Raw genomic sequence first — 18602 nt, 5'->3', positions numbered from 1 at the left:
GTGGATCAGTAGAACCAGCAAAAGTATTAATTAGTATATGAGGAGGTGATTTGCAGGGCACTGTTTCCTTTGTCTCCTCAGCTGTGTGTGGATACAAGCTCAAAACAGGCTTTGAAAAGTAGGATAAGATTGGGCTGCTAATTTCAGCCAGGGGCTACAAGTCCATTTTAGTGGGAGTAGTGACTATAACTACTTTATAACTCAATCTTCCAGTGAAAGTATTTGGGATAAGATGGATGTTGTGCAGGCTCCATGAATCCCAAGGACAGCAAGAGCCTTGGAGTGAGCACAGTGCCCCTTCTCTGTAATTCAGAAATTATTTTCATGCCGTGGTGTAAAACCTATGGAAAAGGAGAATCAACCTACTGCTTTCAAATATCTGAAAATACCAAATATTTGAACCCTTATTGCAGCACTGGTTGCAGCTGCATCTCTGATGACAGAGCTACATCTTTATTTAGCACCTCGACCCCAGCTGGAAATATTTTAACCATTTTTTAAACATATGTAAATATAAGGATATGAAAGCAGCCTTTATGGCTGTTTTATAAAATTAAGAAGAAATAGTATTCAGTAACCTTAGTGATGTATTTTCAGAGACTGCTCTGCATTCCTCACAGGTTTGACCTTTCTCAGTCTTCAGAGGACACACTCTGTTAGAAAATTATTAATAAGTGTTTAATAAAAGCAAATTAATGAGTGTTTAATAAATGATTAATGAATGTTCAGTGAAGGAAAAAAGGACTGTAGTGATTTAATCTAGTTGACTGCAGGAAAGACATCACTGGGCATGCCCACAAAATTCTGAGCTACAGTAAAGCCTTGTAATAAATCAACAATAGATGTTTACAGTCATGGTGGCCCTCAGGTACTTTTGACACTTGTTGCACTGAGGCAGGAGACATGCAAGGTGTGCACAGCCACTGATGTGAAGTTGCCTGTTTTTCTTCGGCTTTTTAAGTTCTTAACTAGCTCTTCACTCTTAAGTCTTTATTTGTCTTTAAAGACTTCAGAAATAAAGTCATAAGGCAGTAGAAGATGTTTGGTGGAGGGTGAAGCTGTGGAGCTTCACAGTTTCAACAACAGAGCAGAATAAAATTCTCCAGGGCTTAATTCCAGTGAGAGAAATACCCCCAGACCTTTGTTTTTTATGTAATGGCTTCACTGTCCACTCTTCATTCCTCCCTGCCACCATTATTCAATAATTATGCCAGCAGTTTCCTTCAAAACAGTGGTAGCTTTTTTTTTTTTTTTAAATAGGATAGAGCCTGAAGGAGGAACAGTAACTTTCAAAAGGAGCAAGGGAAGACAATAATTTTATGGTGGGAACGGTCATATGTTAGGACAGTGCAGCTAGATCTGATAGTGTCCATTGCCTGAGGTCTTCAGGTGTCAGAAAAGCCCATCAAATCATAACACAGTCAGTCATTCTGATAATGTATGAAAATACATCGAGATTTGTCTTGACCTACCCAGAGGAAACAAACAAACAAAAAAACCCAAACAAACCCACAAAAACCTGTGTCCCTTTTGCATGTAATGAATTACAGATTCCTATCATTTGGAAAATAAAATACATTACAGAAGAAATGTGAGATTAAGAAGTTACAAGTGATATGTGTTTTTCTAGTTGTGTTTTCTGTCTTTAAAATATTACTGTTTTGCAAACTTCCCATATTCTGACAGAAAATCAAAAGCAGTGTTGATGAAAAGCATGCCAGGCTGTACCAGATGGTGAAAGAAGGAAAGAAATTGCTGACTGCTGTGAGCTGTCCAGAAATAAGAAGCCAGATTGGGAAGCTGGAAGAGCAGTGGTTGTCTTTAACCAAAAAAGTTGGCCATGAACTACACCGACTTCAAACGTTACTGAAACTCCTGGTCAGGTGGGTCTAACAAAAAAACAATTTGAAGTATCAGCTAGAGATTAGTTTGTGACTTTTTTATAGGTGACAGCTGAAGCCATGCTTCTGCAGGGTTATGCAGCAGCAGAGGTGCCAGAAGAGCACACGCCTTCTCACAGGGAAGACAACGTGGAGAGTGAGAAATGTCTCCTGGCCTCAACTACATGTGTGTTTTTGTGGTTTTTTTTCCTCCTTGTAGCTACAATAGAGACTCAGAGGAGTTAATGAAATGGCTGGATTCTGCTCAGCAGAGAATGAATTTTTGGAAGGAGCAGTCTCTCAATGTGTCACAAGATCTTCCCACCATCAGGGACAACATCAGCAGCTTGTTTGTAAGTCATTTCTGCTGCCAGGTTTAGATAAGACATTCTGAATGAATTCTGGTGAAAATGACCCTTTTGAGAGGTTTTTTGTGTTTGCCATGACCATGAGCCACCCACATAATACAGCACTGAATGGCTGTGTGCCCCAAAGCCACTTAACAACTGAACCTGGAGTGTGGGCTCAGGGTACAGGGGTGAAGGTGATCAGCCAAAGTCAGGAAAGAGAAACACACTGAATTGCATTTCATGTCTTTGCCTGCTCCACTTGGATGACAGGCCAGGAGGTTCAGCCCCAGTGTGAGGCCAGACAGAAGGAACAGTGCACAGGGGGGAAAGCAAAGCATCATGAAGGTTCGACTTGGTAGATGTGAGCTGGCCAGAGGTATGAGGACTGTGGTTGCTCCCTGGACCTCTGTGTGAAGTGGGGATCAGGATATTCTCAGTCTCTGTGGGAGCAAAAGGTGGCATTCAGCACTGTATATCAAGGTGGGCAAAAAAATGCTTTATCTGCCAGAACACGTTGAGCTTAGGTTTTCGGAACTTTGCCATCTTGATAAAATCTGTTTGTCGAGGCATTTCATCCTGTGAAAATGTGGTTTGTCTTCACTTCAATAGATATATAAATATTTACCCTCTCTTAAATTTCTCCCATGCACCTCAGACATTTTCTAAGGAAGTTGATGAAAAATCTTCCCTGAAGTCATCAGTGGTGAGCACTGCCAGCCAGCTCCTCCACGTGAAGCAAGCTGATATTGTAGCACTTAGGTCATCTTTGGTAAAGTTTGAGCAAGAATGGGGAGAACTGATTACACAGCTCCCAACCATCCAAGAAAAGCTGCACCAGGTGAGTGAGAGACTGCTGCCATCTCTCAGTTCAAGCTAAATAATTGTATTAAAATGTTGCTGCTGGGATTCAGTTGCCTTTTTCTGAATTAGCTGTGCCTTGCTTTCAGAATAACCCCAGTATTGTACTGCAGTTTAAGTATTGCTGTGTTCTTCCTGGGCTGTTTTACATATATTTATTATCTTTACAGTTTTGCATGAATGTCTGTTACAATTAGAAAGAATTTTATTTCAGATTCATGAATTCTAGAACTGAAGTCATTTGCCCCTCTGGAGCACAGGGCTCACTTTCAAGTTCATGCCCCAGTAATGCGATTATAGTGCCTGAGCCTTTCCAAAAATAGAAATGTCATTTTCCTTGGTATTTCTAGCAAGCAGAATGTAGAGGATTAATTATATGCTTTACCTCAGCTTCAGATGGAAAAGCTTTCATCACGGGAAGCTATTGCTGAGCTAATGACCTGGCTGGACCATGTGGAACAACAGCAGGAATGTGAGGAGCCAATAAATTCACAATGCAGTGCTGCCCAAGTCAAGAGCCACCTTCAGAAGTACAAGGTAAATGGGAAACTGTAAGTCCAGGCTTGCTGTAAAAAAGATGGAAGCAGCCTGCAGGCACTGTCATGTCCTTCCCTTTGCTCTCTAGAGGGTTTCTCAGTCTGAAACATGTTGTAACATCCTCCTTTATAAAACCTTATGCTTCCATGACACACAGACCACTGCCTGTTCTGCAATACAGCTACTGCCTGCTGGGCTGTAATCTCCTTTTCTCATGCTGTCCCATCTGTCTCACTTGTTCTCTCTCCTGCATTTAGATTATAAAATGTGACGAGCAGGAAAGCTTTGCTTCCTTAGGAAGACAGACCGTGTTTGTGCTGTGCTCTAGTCTGTCTTTTTAACAAGTAATACCTCCTAATGGAGCTCCATAACCAGAATCCATTTAACTAGAGAACAGGGGGTTTGAATACTGTGTGTCATCAAAAGAAATAACCTGCTAGGAAAGAGGGACAAGATGAACATCCTGCAGAGAGAGAGAGGCTGCAGCAGACTCTTGGTGTTGTTCAGATGTCAGAGCACCAGTGGCAGAGGCTGATTGCTCCAGCCACAGGAAGGATTCAAGCTGTGTACTCCAGGGATGCCAGGGAGCCCAACCTCAGGGCGTGAATCCCCACAGAGCCATATTTTGCTCTGCTCCTGCAGAGCTGCCAAGCCCTGCTCGGGGCTCACACAGGCTGACAGTTCTCAGGCTGCAGCTGCAGCTCACAGGCACTTTGGTGCTGCACATAAGAAATGCAAACATTTCTTTCCAAGTGCCTTGTTATAGCACATATATAACATTTTGGTCTGTATCAGTTGGATTTGGTAGTTGGGACATGTAGGTGAGTTGCTGTTTTTAACACTTTGGATATTTAGAGGTGAGTTTGTAGGTTTATCTTTCACACTTGTCAGCAAGTGGGGTTGTGTGTGCTGAGAAGAAAGCTGGGATGAGGGTCACAAATTCCTAGAGGGAAGCAGCTATGGTTTCAGTACCTCTACTGTGGTATTCCCTGGTAACTTTCCCATGCACTACTAGCCCTTTCCTACTCTCTTCTCCTAATACCCTCTGAAATAAAAAGTCATTCCCTTATATGTGTAGTTTCTCACTCATCTCCCTGGGCAAGAGAGGCTGGTGTTAGAGGACACCTTTTCCTCCCAGATATTCTGATACTCTGTTCTGATCCAGCTATTTTGTTAACAGGAGTAGAGTTTCTTACTGCATTTGCCTATGAGTTGCAGAAGTGTGGCAAAACCTTAGCCTGATCTGGGCCCATGGCAGCGTGATGGTTTTGTCCAATGGATTAAGGACAGGGTCTGGTACCCCTGGATTTTATTCCCTGCTCCATCACTAGCCTGTTTTTACCTTGAACTACCCATGTAATGATAGAGATTTTCTGCAGAAATTTCAGTGGATGACAACAGCTACACAAATACAAAACAGTAAAATTTGAGAATTATTCCTACAACCAGGTCTCTTTCAGAAAAATATTGTAGGTCATGGTTCAAACAAAGCCATCAGTGTCCCATAGCCACACCCTGAAACATCATCAGAACCAATCAGAATGAAACTACAAAACTGATTGGTTTACGTTTTTGTTCTTCCTCTTTTTTTCCCCTGCAGGAATACATGATGGAAATGAACTTTAAGCAGTGGATGGTAGATTTTGTTAACCAGTCCCTGCTGCAGATGAGCACCTGTGACGTGGAGAGCAAGCGCTACGAAAGGACAGAGTTTGCTGAGTGCCTGGGCGAGATGAACCTGCGGTGGCACAGGCTGCAGGCATCCCTCAACAGAAAGGTTGGGTTAAGTTCTCATGGCTTTCTCTCTTACAACTCTGATCTTGCCTGTGCCACTGCTCTGTATCAGGGATATATTAATCTACCAGCAGTTTTCCTGTTGTAGCAGTTGGATTTGTGAAAACAGTGATTATTAAGTAAGTAATGTTGACAGCTGCATTCAGATGGGCACATATGAGCCTCCTGGACAAGGTGTAGCAGGGGTCAGTTCCCAGCCCTGCTCCAGCCCTCCTGGGTCACTGGAAATGGGTTACTCTGTGTTGGTGTTCTCCTCCTGCAGTAGTTAAATGTGCTTTCCCAATGGAGTGCTTTGAAGGTCAGTCTGCATGCAGAATTTTCCTATCAGCACGTAATCTGTTTCTCTGGAGAAAATCTGTTTCAGGCAGTGCCTCAGAATTATGCTATTCTAGTGAGGCTAGAAATAATCCATGCATCCAGAATTAGATGCTGCTGCTTATGTGCCCCAATGCCCAGAAAAGCTGGTGTGACTCATGATATGGAAAAGACCATGGGAAGCTTAGAATCCCAAAATGCAACCATGAGGCTGCTGGCATGAATCCCTCTACCAACATATTCCTCTTTTATCTCTGTGTCTCAATTTATACAGCTTTGGGAGAAGCTGCCCTCGCTGAATCCAGATACAAACATTGCTGGTCAGGTGGAAAATTCCCAGTATTTTTTAGTTCAGAAACCCTGTCAAGCGTGAAGAAACGCTGACAACCCCACAAGTAAAGAAGCAGGCACACAGACATGAACTGTACAGAGATTGCAACCTCTGCCTGACATCTTGCATTCTATCTACAGAAGACTGTGAACTTTTCTTCCAGAAATATTTTCAAGTGGAAATTTCATTTCCAGCACAGCTGAAAATTTTCATGATGAAATCTCAATTTTCTCGGGGTAGAAGTTATCCTCTCTAACCATTTTCATGAAATTGCACTCTAGGATTTAATGGATCCACAGGGCTGAGGTTGAAGATAGGAGACTTGAGGTTCCCTTCATCTTAGTAGCCTTGTTGGTGGGTTTTAGTGAGAATGAGATTTTCAGACTCCATGTGAATCTGTCCACATAGCCCAGGGTCCCCCAACTTGTCATGTCTCCCAGCTCCAGAACACACACTGCCTTGTTTCTTCCCAGGGAAAAGGTCAGATCCTAAAGAGTCTGCAAAACTTTCTAGGTTTTCCTTTCAAAATATTTTCTCTAAAGAGTATTTTCAGTGTAGACTTTGTAATCTCAAATTTTGTCATGGAAGGCGAAGCCCTATTTCTGCCCACCCATAGATTTAAGTAAGTTAAAAGTTTTGTGGCTTTCAGATACAAGACCTGGAGCACATTTTGGAGGATATTACTGAGAATGAGAACAAAGCCCAGACTCTGCGCAACTGGCTGGAAGCTCAGAGTGATCGACTGAGATCCTTACGGACCCCAGCGAGTCTGATCTCTGCACAGAACACCTTGGATGATTGCAAGGTAAAGCATTACATCAGTGATATCATTGTAAAAACCCTCTTTAGCACACTTTGCTGAATCCAGACTAAGGAACTGCACAGATTTTAACAGAAAGAAGTGTAAAGGAAGTTGCCATTTCCCAGAAGAATTCTACTATGTTGTTTTAATTAAATCATGTTGCATTCAGGTGATAAAGAGTCAGAGCCACTTTTAATGAGTGGCTATTCTTTGGGTTTTTTTTTTTTCACCAATTGAAGATCCATCTGCTGTTGCTTCATGGTATTTGGAGTGTTGTGCATCAATATTGTTGGGTAGCAATATTGTATTCTGAGATACTTCAAGAGAAGTAGTTCTTCATTCAGCACAGCCATGGCAGAAGCTATCAATTCCATTAGTTTGAAGAGCTCTGTGATGGAAGTGTCATGGAAACTACTCAGTCCCATCTGGAGAAACAGCAACCCTCTCTACTTGTACCCTAAATTGTAGTGTAGTCTGTCTGCAGCAGCCTCAAGGATCTGGGTGTGCTTTGTTGTGTTTTTGTAGGCATCAGATCCCTCACAATTAATACAGGTGGCAGCCAGCTAATAATTGGTTCCTATTACTCTGATAGTCTGCTGTTTTCATTCAGTACAGTGTTCCCTCTCTATTTTTTTAACGTGGAATATTTGTTCTTTCATTGCCATGGTTACATCTCTCTCTTGTAGTAGGCTGCTTTTATTGTCTGGAGTGCTCTGTTACACACTGAGTTACTCTGAAATGTGTGGAGGGGCCAGAATGGAAAAAAGACACAAGGGTAGCTTGGACTAAACACTCACCTGCTCACAGCAACACACAGTGCTAGGACACAGTTGGCTAAAATGTTTCATTAAAATTCATTTTGTCAATAAAAATGGAGGTCCAAAAATTTGAAAATGTTTTGGGGGTGGTCAGTGAGAGCTGAAAAAAGGTCATGGCTTTAAGTGTAGCATTATAGGAAAATGTTAAGGCTCATTGTGGCCATTATCATTGTATCCCTAACATCGATAGTTCCTCGTGTTGTGAAGAACTCCCTGCTGAGCTTTCCCCAGCATGTCAAGACTATCTGATAATCTTGCTAGTCATGTTGGGGAGGGAGTTATTCTCCCAGGTGTCTCCATTCATTAGAGATTGTTCTCACTTGATTTCACTGGAATTTATTTGACTGGAATTTCTCCAGTGGGAGTCCCTCTGAGTAAAGGGACAAACTGAAGATAACTTTCTAGAAGTTGTTAGGATGTTAGGGACTTGCCCATTGCAAAACCAGTTCCCATTTAACCCTTGCCTGACTGAAGAATTACGCAAAATTGGTTTTAAAAAAGGAATGTTTATCTAAGCTCTTCATAAAGAAGTTTTTTTTCTGTGGTCTCATTAAAAGATCTTATTTATCTTCTTTTTTTTTCCCCATTATTTAGGAGCTAGAAAATCAACTTACAGCTAAATCCAAAACTCTTGATGAGCTCAAACAGAGTCTGGCTTCGAATGGTAGTGCGGAACAAAGCCCAGAAGCTCAGTCTCTCAGGATAGCTGAGCTGTGTGAAATGAAGGACAGCATTGTAAACCAGGTAAAAGCCTTGCTTGTGTTCAGGTTTCCTCCACTACATGTTCTGACCACCGGTGTTATTAATCTTCATAGGATGGCAGGAGCTGGTACAAAAAAGGTGCAAAGTATTCCTTACTCTTTACCTTCCAAAGAAGGTAATTTACTGTAATGTGAATTAATGTATATCCAAAGTTGGGAGATAAAAATTGGTCTGATCTTGAAGCAGTTTGAGTACAAAGGGAGGAGGAACAGATCTCCATCTGCAGTTTAAGAAAATAAAGGAATAGCACTGCTATTTTTCTGTCAAGCTGAAAATGGAAACCTTAAACTCTCTTACTTGATCACCCTGCTCTTGTGCAACTGGTAGAAGCTGCCTTCTCTGGCCCTGTTCTCACTACAGCTTTTCCACCTCCCAGTTACTCTTTCATCCACACACTGGGATGGCTTTTGCCATCTCCAAATCCTATGTAGTTTCCAGTTGCTTCAAGGAGAGTCTGGCAGATTGGTTTCCCATGCAAACTGACTCCCCAGAAGTTTGTATTTATAGTTATAATATCTTTATCCTTGGAGCTGATCTTTTTTGTATGTGGATGTAATTGATAGGTGCAGGAGAGATAATAATGAGTACATTTATAGATTTAAATTTGTGATAATAAATAGCCATATAGTGTAGAGAATTATGCGTGATGGAGTGATTGTGTTTCTAGTTAAGATTGCTTTACACTTTTTGTTATAAATTCCTTGCCTTTTTTCCTCAGAACTTTGTGAAACCTGAAGCCTTTTGCTTGAACTCTTCCACAGGAGGTGTGGATCCAGTATTGATCTGCTGCTTCTTGGTTTAGGTTTCAGCAGAAAGGATGTGATTGTTTCTTACCAAGAAAGCAGGGAAATTTATGTCTATGTACAAGATGGAAGTTTTTCCTTCTGATGTCTAGCTGGGGATAGAAATAGGCAGGATTGACAGCCTGCTGCTTTTTTCTTCTTACAGTCACCATGGGTCATGTTAATTTTAGGAATTTTATGACTTAACTACCAAACTTGCAAACTGCAGGATGTTCTTGGAGCTGAGCTGTCTGTGTGTGCAGTGAAACAGAGAGTGCAGGCTCCTTCCCACGGGTGACTGCTCACATCAGAGCCAGGCAGAGATTTCTAATACAGGGCTAAGGAGATGTAATACCTTGATTAAATTGTCTGTAGGTTGAGCTCAAGCCTGTGAGTCTGTGGCCCAGAGACATTTCCTGGGAATGATGTCTTTCCATCTTCCTTGTGTGGGCAGTAATTAGCTACAGGCTACAAAAAGCAATTAGAGAGTCCTCCCACCTATAACCACGATTCAAAAGAGAATAGGGATGATTAATCCACCAGCCTGTGTGTGCTTGAAACTAGGATACTAGGATAAAATTATCTATGCAGTCTGTGTAGGGGGAACTATGGTGTGGAAATTTTTTCATCTTCCATTGTGTGGCTGCATAGCCAGAACTGAAATCTGGCATCTGACTTTTTTCGGGTCTCGTGGAGACATGGTTGTTTGTCTGCCTGGTTTTCATGCTTTTCTCCAAGCATGACTGAAAATAGGTACTGAACTAGATGAATGTTTTGTCTAACCCAGGACATGCCTTATGTACTTCCCTGAAACAGAAGGATAAAAATGGCTGAACGAGGATTTGTGTTTTGTGGTTTTGTGCTTTCAGTGTCTAGGAGTCTGTGGCAAAGGGGAAGCCATGCCTGCCCCACATAGATTAGACAACTGTAATAATGAAAGAGACAGAAAATACAGGGGACATCCATCATTTAATTTTGTATGAGAATCCTGAAGTTGCTAGCCTGGGATCCAGGGGGGGCCTGCATTATTAGAGCACAATGGCATAAGAGGGATGACAGCTCTCAGAGTATTGTGGTAGTGTCTTCTTCCATTCAAACCAATTTCTGTTCAGATTGTCCTTGAAAGGAAACTTGATCTCTGGATCAAACTATCTGCTTCCTAAGAAGATTAAGGCTCTCAACTTCTTCCCACTTCAGGTTGATTTTGGCAGGAAGGAATAAGCAGTTCATTATTTCAGTACTTCCTGGGGTGTTCTGGAGTTGTGGCTGACAGAATAGTGCTACCTTGAACTCCAGTGAAATTTTAATTTCCAGCAAATTCTTACACTTCACTCTAGATATGGTATACTGCTTTGTTTGAAGCCTGCACAATTTCTTACCAAGTAGGAAAATACTCCAACTTGGCAAATTCTTGCGGATTGTCATGGATTGAGCATTGAGTTTGGATTTTTAAGTCAATTTAAAGGTGATTTATATGTCAGGACTACCCAAGAAATATTAACAAAAATGGTTTGTCTGCAGGTTACACAGCTAAAGGCCTCGATGCAGTCAATACTGGAGCAGTGGACAGCATATGATGAAATTTATGCAGAAGTCAGCTTGATGACAACAAGATATTTGTACTGCATAGACCAGTGCAAACCTTCTGGAGAAGAAGCTTCATTGGAAGCTTTGAAAAAACAGGTCAAAACTCTCCAGGTAAAGTTGTCTTATTTCTGTACTTCCTTCTATGCCTTTAGGCAAACAAAAAAAGACAGAAAAATTTATCTGAGCAACTTTTTCCTTATTATAATGACACTAAAGTTAGTGGATTACTAATTTTTTTTTAACCTCCAGAGGCACTAAAGAGTACTTCTAGACTTCTTATTTTATGTAGTGCACGAGTGCAATTTAGGTACCACGGTTCAAGAAAAAAGCACACCAAGTCCTCATACTCCTTTGCAGCTTGTATTGGTGCTGAGCCTGGCATTTCTGCTTCCTCCAGCACCAGTTCAACTATTCTGTCCATCCTCCAGAGAGCTGGAGTCTCCTGCACAGCCTCTGAATGAGTCAGAATGCCAGACATAAATGCTCTGGATCATCCTGCTGCTCTGCTTGGCTGTTAGAGAGTCCAGGTGGGGCATCTGGAGTAGGCAGTCAGGCTTGCCCTGGGTCTGAACATTTCACAGCTCTGGCTAAAATCCCCTTACCTGGCTTTAAATGAGTGTTGAAAGGCTGTGCAAGCACTCCCTGTTTCCCTGTAAATAAGGCCTGATTAAGGGTTTTTTTGAGTTATATCAGAAGTGGGGCAGGAGAGACTGAGGCTGTGAATGCTGAGTATGGGACTCTTGGCAGTAAACCCTGCACAAATGCTTTCCACCCTCACCTGGGCTCATGTAATAAATTAAAAGGAACTGGGTACCTTCTTACCTCCTTCCTTCAACCACCCTGTTTACTTGGAACCTGGAGCAGTTCACAGATATGCTGTAATTACCTGTATCAGGAGGGGGAAGATGCAGCTGAGTCAGGAGGTGTCAAACCAACTTTACTGCCAGTAGAAACAGTGGCTTAAAATAAAAGCATTTTGGTTTCTAGCAAATTCATTTATTCAAGGGTGTGGGTTTGCTAAATGAGCTTTTTTTCTTTAACAGCCAATAAATTATCTCAGTTTAAAATAGGTCTCCTGAGTGTTGGTTTGTTTTTTTTTTAACTTGGACCATTTCACCTCTCTTAGCTTCCTAATTCTTAGGAACAGGTGTTATATTTTCTGCAAACATTTTAATCTGTGCTGCAGAAGTATGGCATTATTTCTGCCCTGTCCCTACCAATCTATAGGGGAAGGTACACTTCGGTCCTTTATTCCCACACTTAATTGCAACAATCCAATTTTCAGGCTCTTCAAGATGAATCAGAGAACAGTGAAGAAAGTTGGGCCAAGCTCCAGGCTGCTGCCAGTAACCTGAAGAAGAACTGCTCCCCCTCCTTTGCAGAGATTATTGACCAGAAGTGCACAGAGGCACACACTAGGTAAGCCTGCAAAAACAGACCCCAGTTGTTAGTATTTAAAAAACCCAACTTTTTGAGGCAGAACTCGAACATCTGTCAGATTTTTAAATCTAACCTGATGCAACTCACCTGTCTGAGGACACCTGTGTGAGGAGTAAAATCACAGAATTGTGGAATGGTTTGAGTTGGAAGGGATCTTAAAGATCATCCCATTCCAACCCCCCTGCCATGGGCAGGGAAACCTTCCACAAGACCAGGTTTCTCCAAGCCCCCCATCCATCCTTGAACACTTCCAGGGATGGGGAACTTGGACCTTTTACCTGGATACCTTTTGTTTGATGGGTCCCACAGTAGCACAGTCCCTGTGCTATAGCAGCAGGTTTTCCAGGAACATGGGTGTGGCTGCAGAGCAACTCCCACAGGAATCCTATGACAAGTCATATTCTGGAGGAGAACCTACTAGGAAAATGCTCTTAATCTTTTGGTATTTTGGCAGGTGGAACTCTGTAAATGAAGGCATCACAGATCAGCTGCGGGCAGCACAGGCAGCTCTGCAGCTCTGGGAGCCCTTTGATGCTTTGTGCACTGAGACAGCAGCCAAGCTACAGCAGTACAGCCAGCAGTGTGCTCAGCTCTTGGATGCTCACGTGCCTGAGGAGAACATGGTAGAAACCCTGGAGCAGAGGATACAGGACATGAAGGTACATGAAGAAGTTTCTGCTGCCCAGTACAAACCAAGATTTATTTTTGAGAAACAAGTCAAAAGAACACCACCAGTCCAGTCAGTGGAAAAGATAAAATCTGTGGGTTTCTTCCATGAATAGGCACCTTTGTATTTCCTTTGAACACTTTGACCAGATCCTGAGGCCAAACCAGAGTTCGCATATGATGAGAAGAGAGCAGAAAGGAGTCATATTCCATCTCTGCCCCTTTCTGCTCTACACAAAGAATCAGGCCTGTGTTAGAAGGAATCACTGAAAGAAAAGTGATTTACTTTATGGGGCATTGCTTGGGAGGAGGGATAATATCTACTAGAACAATAGCTGGGGGAAAAAAAGCAGTTTTCCTGAGCACAGGACAATCCTGAGGTCCTCCACAGCCTTCAAAATATTTTTAATTGGATTTGGTACTGTGTTTTGGTCTGGTCTGATGAGTTCACAGATTCCTGAGCTTATTAGATTATTCTAAATGCTTTTGACTTTAGGCAAATGAGATCTCATGTTGAGACCACAGGGTACATTGGACTCTCTCAGGCAGCAAAGCTGTCATTAGGTTCTGACATTTTTGGTTTCTTCAGACTGCAATAAAGAAGTATAATAATCCTTAGGACAGAGCAGTGATTCATCCTGCTTTATGAATCTCTAGCTATGATTGGAAGAAGTCCAGAGTATTCCATATTGCATGTGGCCTAATAAGAAGCTTTACATTACAGGAAAGAGAACTCATGTATATCTTTCTTTGTCAGAAAAATCTGACAGCAGCAAAGCCTAGACCAAAGCATTTTTACTTTCTTCTAATGGCTGTGACAGAAATTCACCAATATATCAGCAAAAAGGAATTGCCTTTTCTGGAAATTTTTGGGAAGAATGTTATACCTACTAAGGAAGGCATGGCCACCTGAATGCCATTAGCACTGTAGATCCTGTCCTGGTGTGTGTGGGTAGAACACATGGAATTTCTTGTGGGTTTTGTTAAGGGGTGAGTTAAAAGAATGGAGATCAGTGAAATGGTATATGAGTTATGTGTATTTGAATACACACGTGCATTACAAAATTGTATTTTAATCCCTCTAATCTTTTCCTCTTTATATATCAGGAAAGATTATGGTTTTATGGATTTTTGTCACCACAAAAAATAAAAATAAAGTCCTCTATAGAGAATAAGAAATCCAAATGGGTTATTAAAGGGCTGGAGTGGTATTTTATAACATGATCCTTTCAAACAAAGGGATCGAGAAGCAAGAGCCATTTTGCTTTTTAGAGAAATGTGTGTGCTCTTTGCTATTGATCAGAAGACAGCTCATTAGTCTCAGAAAAGACAGTACATAGTGGCTTAATTTCAGGGGGTTTCATGGCTAAAAGTAAATTTCACTTGTCAGAAAAAAGAAAAAAAATCAAGTACATTGAATGAGTCTAAAATTGTTCTTGTGCTGCCTTTAGAGTATAAATTTTTAGCATCTTTCTTAGTAAAGAGGAAAAAATAAAACCAAACCCATAGTCCTCAATCACTAAGGGATCCAAAGTACTGGTGTGTTTGTAACTAAATAGCATTCCTCATTTGCAGCATGGGCCAGTTCCTCCATCTGCTAGTGTACACAGATCTTGTCGAGAGGGATATTCTGATTTCCCTCCCTCATTTCCTGTGGAGCAGTAGTATCCTGCTGCCAGAAGTCACTGGTGTTCCATTGAACTTTGAACTGTGCCTTTCCCAGCACTGCACTCAGTGGATGCAATTCCCATTATCCTCCAAGTAAAAGACTGAAGCTTTCACCGTAGCTGACTTTGGCTCCCAGATGGGATCAACAAAAAGAGTTTAGTTACAGCAACAAAAGATACCAAATGAAAGTGGCACATGAATGATGATCTGATTAATTTACTGACTTTTTTTTTTCCTTTCCCCTTCTCTCATCAGAATTTACAGCATGGCCTTCAAAACATAGCAGGATGCCGAACCCAGATTTATTTGCAGGCTGACAGGATAAAACAGCAGGCTGGGACAGCTGCTGAAGCCATTCTGATGGAGAAGCTGCAGCCATTCCAGAGAGCAACCTATTTGGAAAAGATGTTGCAGAGGAAGTTGGATGAACTTCAGGTTTGTTTGGGTTTTTTTTAATATTAAATTAGCTGTCAGTGTGGGGTAGCTTCTTCACTAGAGCCCTGTGTGAGCCACATAGTTCATTAGAGCAGTAAAGTTCTTGAATTGAAATTTCAATTAAATAAAACTCAGCAGGATGATCAACTATATAAAGAAATAATACATGAAGCCAGAATGACAGGTGAAGGATTTCACCCTTACCTGCTTGTGTTGCTCTTAACAGCCTTTGTAAGTGGGCCTATTATCCCCAGGACCCTCAGATGATTAAAGATTAGGGAAAGTATTTATATTTTTTTAACACTGAAGTAAGTTGTAAACTTTCTCAGTTCTGTCTTGAACAAAACATATGGCCTTCAGTTTTCCTTGGTAAGAGTTCATGTAGTGAACCTAAAAGCAAACAGAAAACTGTGGCATTTGATGTAATTCTGAGGACCAGATTCACATTCCTGTTCAGGCCAAGTGGGGAGAGAAACCTGGATCCAGGAGCCCTGCTCAGAGGAGTGAAGAATTGACTTCTCCTCTGCACAGGTATTCCTGAGAAAACTTCCAAGCGAATGTACTGCTGAACATTTACTGGTGTAGAATTAGTCTGTTCCTATGGAAAAAGTCTGGTCTCAATGAATTGTTCTATTTTAAAGTAAACCCAAATTCATCAAGAAATTTGAAGCCAGCTCTATTTTATGACTCCATCCACCAGCAGAGTTAATGGCTGGAAGCCAGAAATCTTTGTGAAGATAACAGGTTTCTCATGTTCCCTGTGAGCTTCACGCTGCATGAAAAAATGCATTTCTGGGTAGTCATTTTCTCTGGTGTAACCCTGTAGTATTACCACAGTAATCTCTCTCCACACACCAGTTTTTGCCATTCATCCCTAGTAAAACTGTTGTTGTGTAAGAGTTCTCAGAGATGGGGAGTTTAATTCTGGAAAGAAAGAAAAAGCTTTCCCAGTGCTGTTCTGCTAAAGGGAAGTTGGATTCCAGCCCTACTGATTTCTCCACAGAGCTCATGTAAGCTGCACAGCCTTGGCTGTGTGGGGATGTGGGAGCAGGCCTTGTGTGTACTTCAAAGGAAGCTCATTTTCACAAGTTTCTCCCCTCTGATAGCTGAGTTTTGACTTTCCAATTCCACAATAAGCTAAACAGCACAAAGCCACAAAAGGTATCACAAACCCCTGTTCCTTTCAGACAGTTGTCTCAGGATTTTGAGATTCTGTTTCTTGCTCTCTGCTTTGGGTTAAATTTTCCCCTTGTCCAGTTGAAAAATGGAAAAAGGTTCAATAGAGAGTTAGAAATACATTAGAATTTAGGTTTAACATCTGTTTGTTTTCCTGATAATACTGCCTGTTGCTCCTTTTCATATACTGAATAAGTGTATTAAATATAAATTAACATAAATTTTCAATATTCACCCCAGTTCAATCTTCTACAACTGGAGGATTTCAACAACTGCCTTGAAACACTGGAGGGTCGTGTCAAGAATTGCACAGACACTTTTGATAGTCTCTGTCTAGAGGAAGGAGACAACTCAGAATTGCTCATGGTATGTTTGCATTCCCAAATACAAAAAGATACTACTCAGCTCTTGCCCACTACAAGATGCTCTTTGTGTCCTGAATGTTACACTTGCAGCACTTTCCATCAGAGTAACTATGATTCAGCCAAAACACAAAAAGCAATGATTTAAAAGTTTAGAAACTCTAGATCTGCATTGCAGGCCAAATGCCTGCACGGAAGGGAGGAAAATCACCCAGATTTGGGGGTGATGGGAGATCTTTTTCCCCAGGTTTGCTCTGGAGCTACCCTGTTTCCCTTAATGTAGGGGACAAAGTAAATGTGGAACTGCCAGGTCTTGAGTATCTGTTCAGTACTGTTGGAAAAGTGAGCCTTGTGTAAAAGAATGACAACTTTTTTGTTTCCTGTGTGTTTTGAAGTTAACACAGGAATGTTGGGGATTTTCATGTTAGTGTTTTGGAGAAAAAGCTTCTGTATTTCTCTGACATGAAAGAAAGGCAGTAGTTTTTTCCAATAATTTATTTTTTCTTTACTTCCAGAATCAGACACTGGAGCTTGCTGCACTTTCTCCAAGCATAGAGAGTTTGAATGAAGCAAGCATAAAGCTGCCACTCAGTGACTTCACCATGAAGAAAATGCAGAACCTGACTCGGCAGTGGAGTCAGAAAACAGCAGCTGCTCTGGAATGTTGCAGGTCTGAAAGGCAAACAAAAAAAATCACTAGTAATAATTTCCTTTTCTGTGAGAAAATTGAAAACCAAGTTAAAGTACTGGAAGTCTTGCAGTCTGTTCTCAGCTTTCTCAGGGGCTTTCCAGGTGGAATTCTGCCCTTTGAATTTACTTGATTTTTCAGTGGCTATTTGTATTCCAAGTCACTTGAAGCAAGAGCCTGGATGTTCATAGGGAAAGAAGGGAGCAAAGTGCCAAGTGAAACCCCCACTATGTTAATGTTATTAAGTACCACATTAGACCATCTGTAAACATACCCAGAAAAACAATCATCACAACAGTTTCTGGTTATTTGTTTTGTTTTACAGTATGCTTGAGGGAACTCAAAATGATGAGAAGAAATTCTTTCAGAAATGTGAAAAGTGGATGAAATTCCTAGAAAAAATGAAAGAAGCCTTAAAAACTGATATTCCAGGACGGTTTGAAGACCTGCAAGAGCAACAGAGAGTATATGAGGTAAAGCTAACTCTAAAAATGGAAGCAGCATCTTGAATGATGAAGGCAGGGGGAAATCACTAGAAAATGCTCTGCATTTTGAAATTAGATCTGGGCAGGATTTTACAGAGCATTTCACTCTTGAAATGCCTATTAAGAGTAAAACTCTGAAACATGAAAATCCTTTTCCAAAATGGACAGATCCCTTTTTTCAGGGATCAGACCTTTAGGAGTGCATCTTCAAGTATTGTGTCATGGTAGTCCTAAATTTCTCCAGCCCTGAGGTGTATTTGTCTGCCTGTCCCAGAGCACTGGAGCCTGTGGCAACTAACTGGATAGTTTGCTGGAGACCTGGCAGCAATCTTAACAGTTTCTGGAAGAAATGCATTTAAAGTAGTGCTTTCGCAGGGAATTTCTGGTTTGACCAGTTACTAGATTTTGGTGGAAATCTGTCTTTGCTGCATTTTCCCAAACACTTGCTGTTTGTTATAAAGAGACAGTGCTTCACATTTGTTCAGAGGAGGTGGTACAGTGCACGCTAGCAATGGAAAAATAACCAAAACACAGAAAAGAAAAATTATTTGGTAAATGCTAAAACATCACGAGCTGTTGAGGTGAACCTCATTCCACGAACCACAGCTTCACACTACCCAAAGTACTGATGCTATTCCCACAGGGTGTTTAGTCCCTGCATGTTAGTGATGTTCATTAGGGCCCACAGAAAATTATTTTCTCTTTACTTAGACCTCTCCAAATCAATTCATTCATTGTAATAGAATATAGAATGAACTTTTGCTCATTGTGATAAAGAGTAAATTCACCCTTAGATGTGGCCTTTTTATATGTTTTCTAAAGACTTCTGTCTCGATTGAACTTCTCATTAATGAGTCAAAAAACTT

General features: G+C 41.2%; 1 protein-coding gene across 4 annotated transcripts in view; it reads left to right on the top strand.

Annotated features, from left to right (window-relative positions):
• SYNE2 (spectrin repeat containing nuclear envelope protein 2) overlaps positions 1-18602 on the top strand; it is a 175665-nt gene that overhangs the window by 114804 nt on the left and 42259 nt on the right. For all 4 annotated transcript variants that reach the window (XM_069018486.1, XM_069018485.1, XM_069018487.1 and 1 more), the window contains exons 81-94: positions 1687-1883; positions 2101-2233; positions 2886-3068; positions 3479-3625; positions 5226-5402; positions 6715-6870; positions 8280-8429; positions 10751-10927; positions 12102-12235; positions 12711-12915; positions 14846-15025; positions 16442-16567; positions 17079-17233; positions 17577-17724. In XM_069018486.1, coding sequence (XP_068874587.1) covers positions 1687-1883; positions 2101-2233; positions 2886-3068; positions 3479-3625; positions 5226-5402; positions 6715-6870; positions 8280-8429; positions 10751-10927; positions 12102-12235; positions 12711-12915; positions 14846-15025; positions 16442-16567; positions 17079-17233; positions 17577-17724 — 2268 coding nt within the window. The remainder of the gene's footprint in view (positions 1-1686; positions 1884-2100; positions 2234-2885; positions 3069-3478; positions 3626-5225; positions 5403-6714; positions 6871-8279; positions 8430-10750; positions 10928-12101; positions 12236-12710; positions 12916-14845; positions 15026-16441; positions 16568-17078; positions 17234-17576; positions 17725-18602) is intronic.

Source organism: Aphelocoma coerulescens, chromosome 5 (genome assembly GCF_041296385.1).
Source record: "Aphelocoma coerulescens isolate FSJ_1873_10779 chromosome 5, UR_Acoe_1.0, whole genome shotgun sequence".
NCBI classification, from domain to species: domain Eukaryota; kingdom Metazoa; phylum Chordata; class Aves; order Passeriformes; family Corvidae; genus Aphelocoma; species Aphelocoma coerulescens.
The sequence above is the reverse complement of the archived record's forward strand: the minus strand, read 5'-3'. Positions and strand labels throughout refer to the sequence as shown.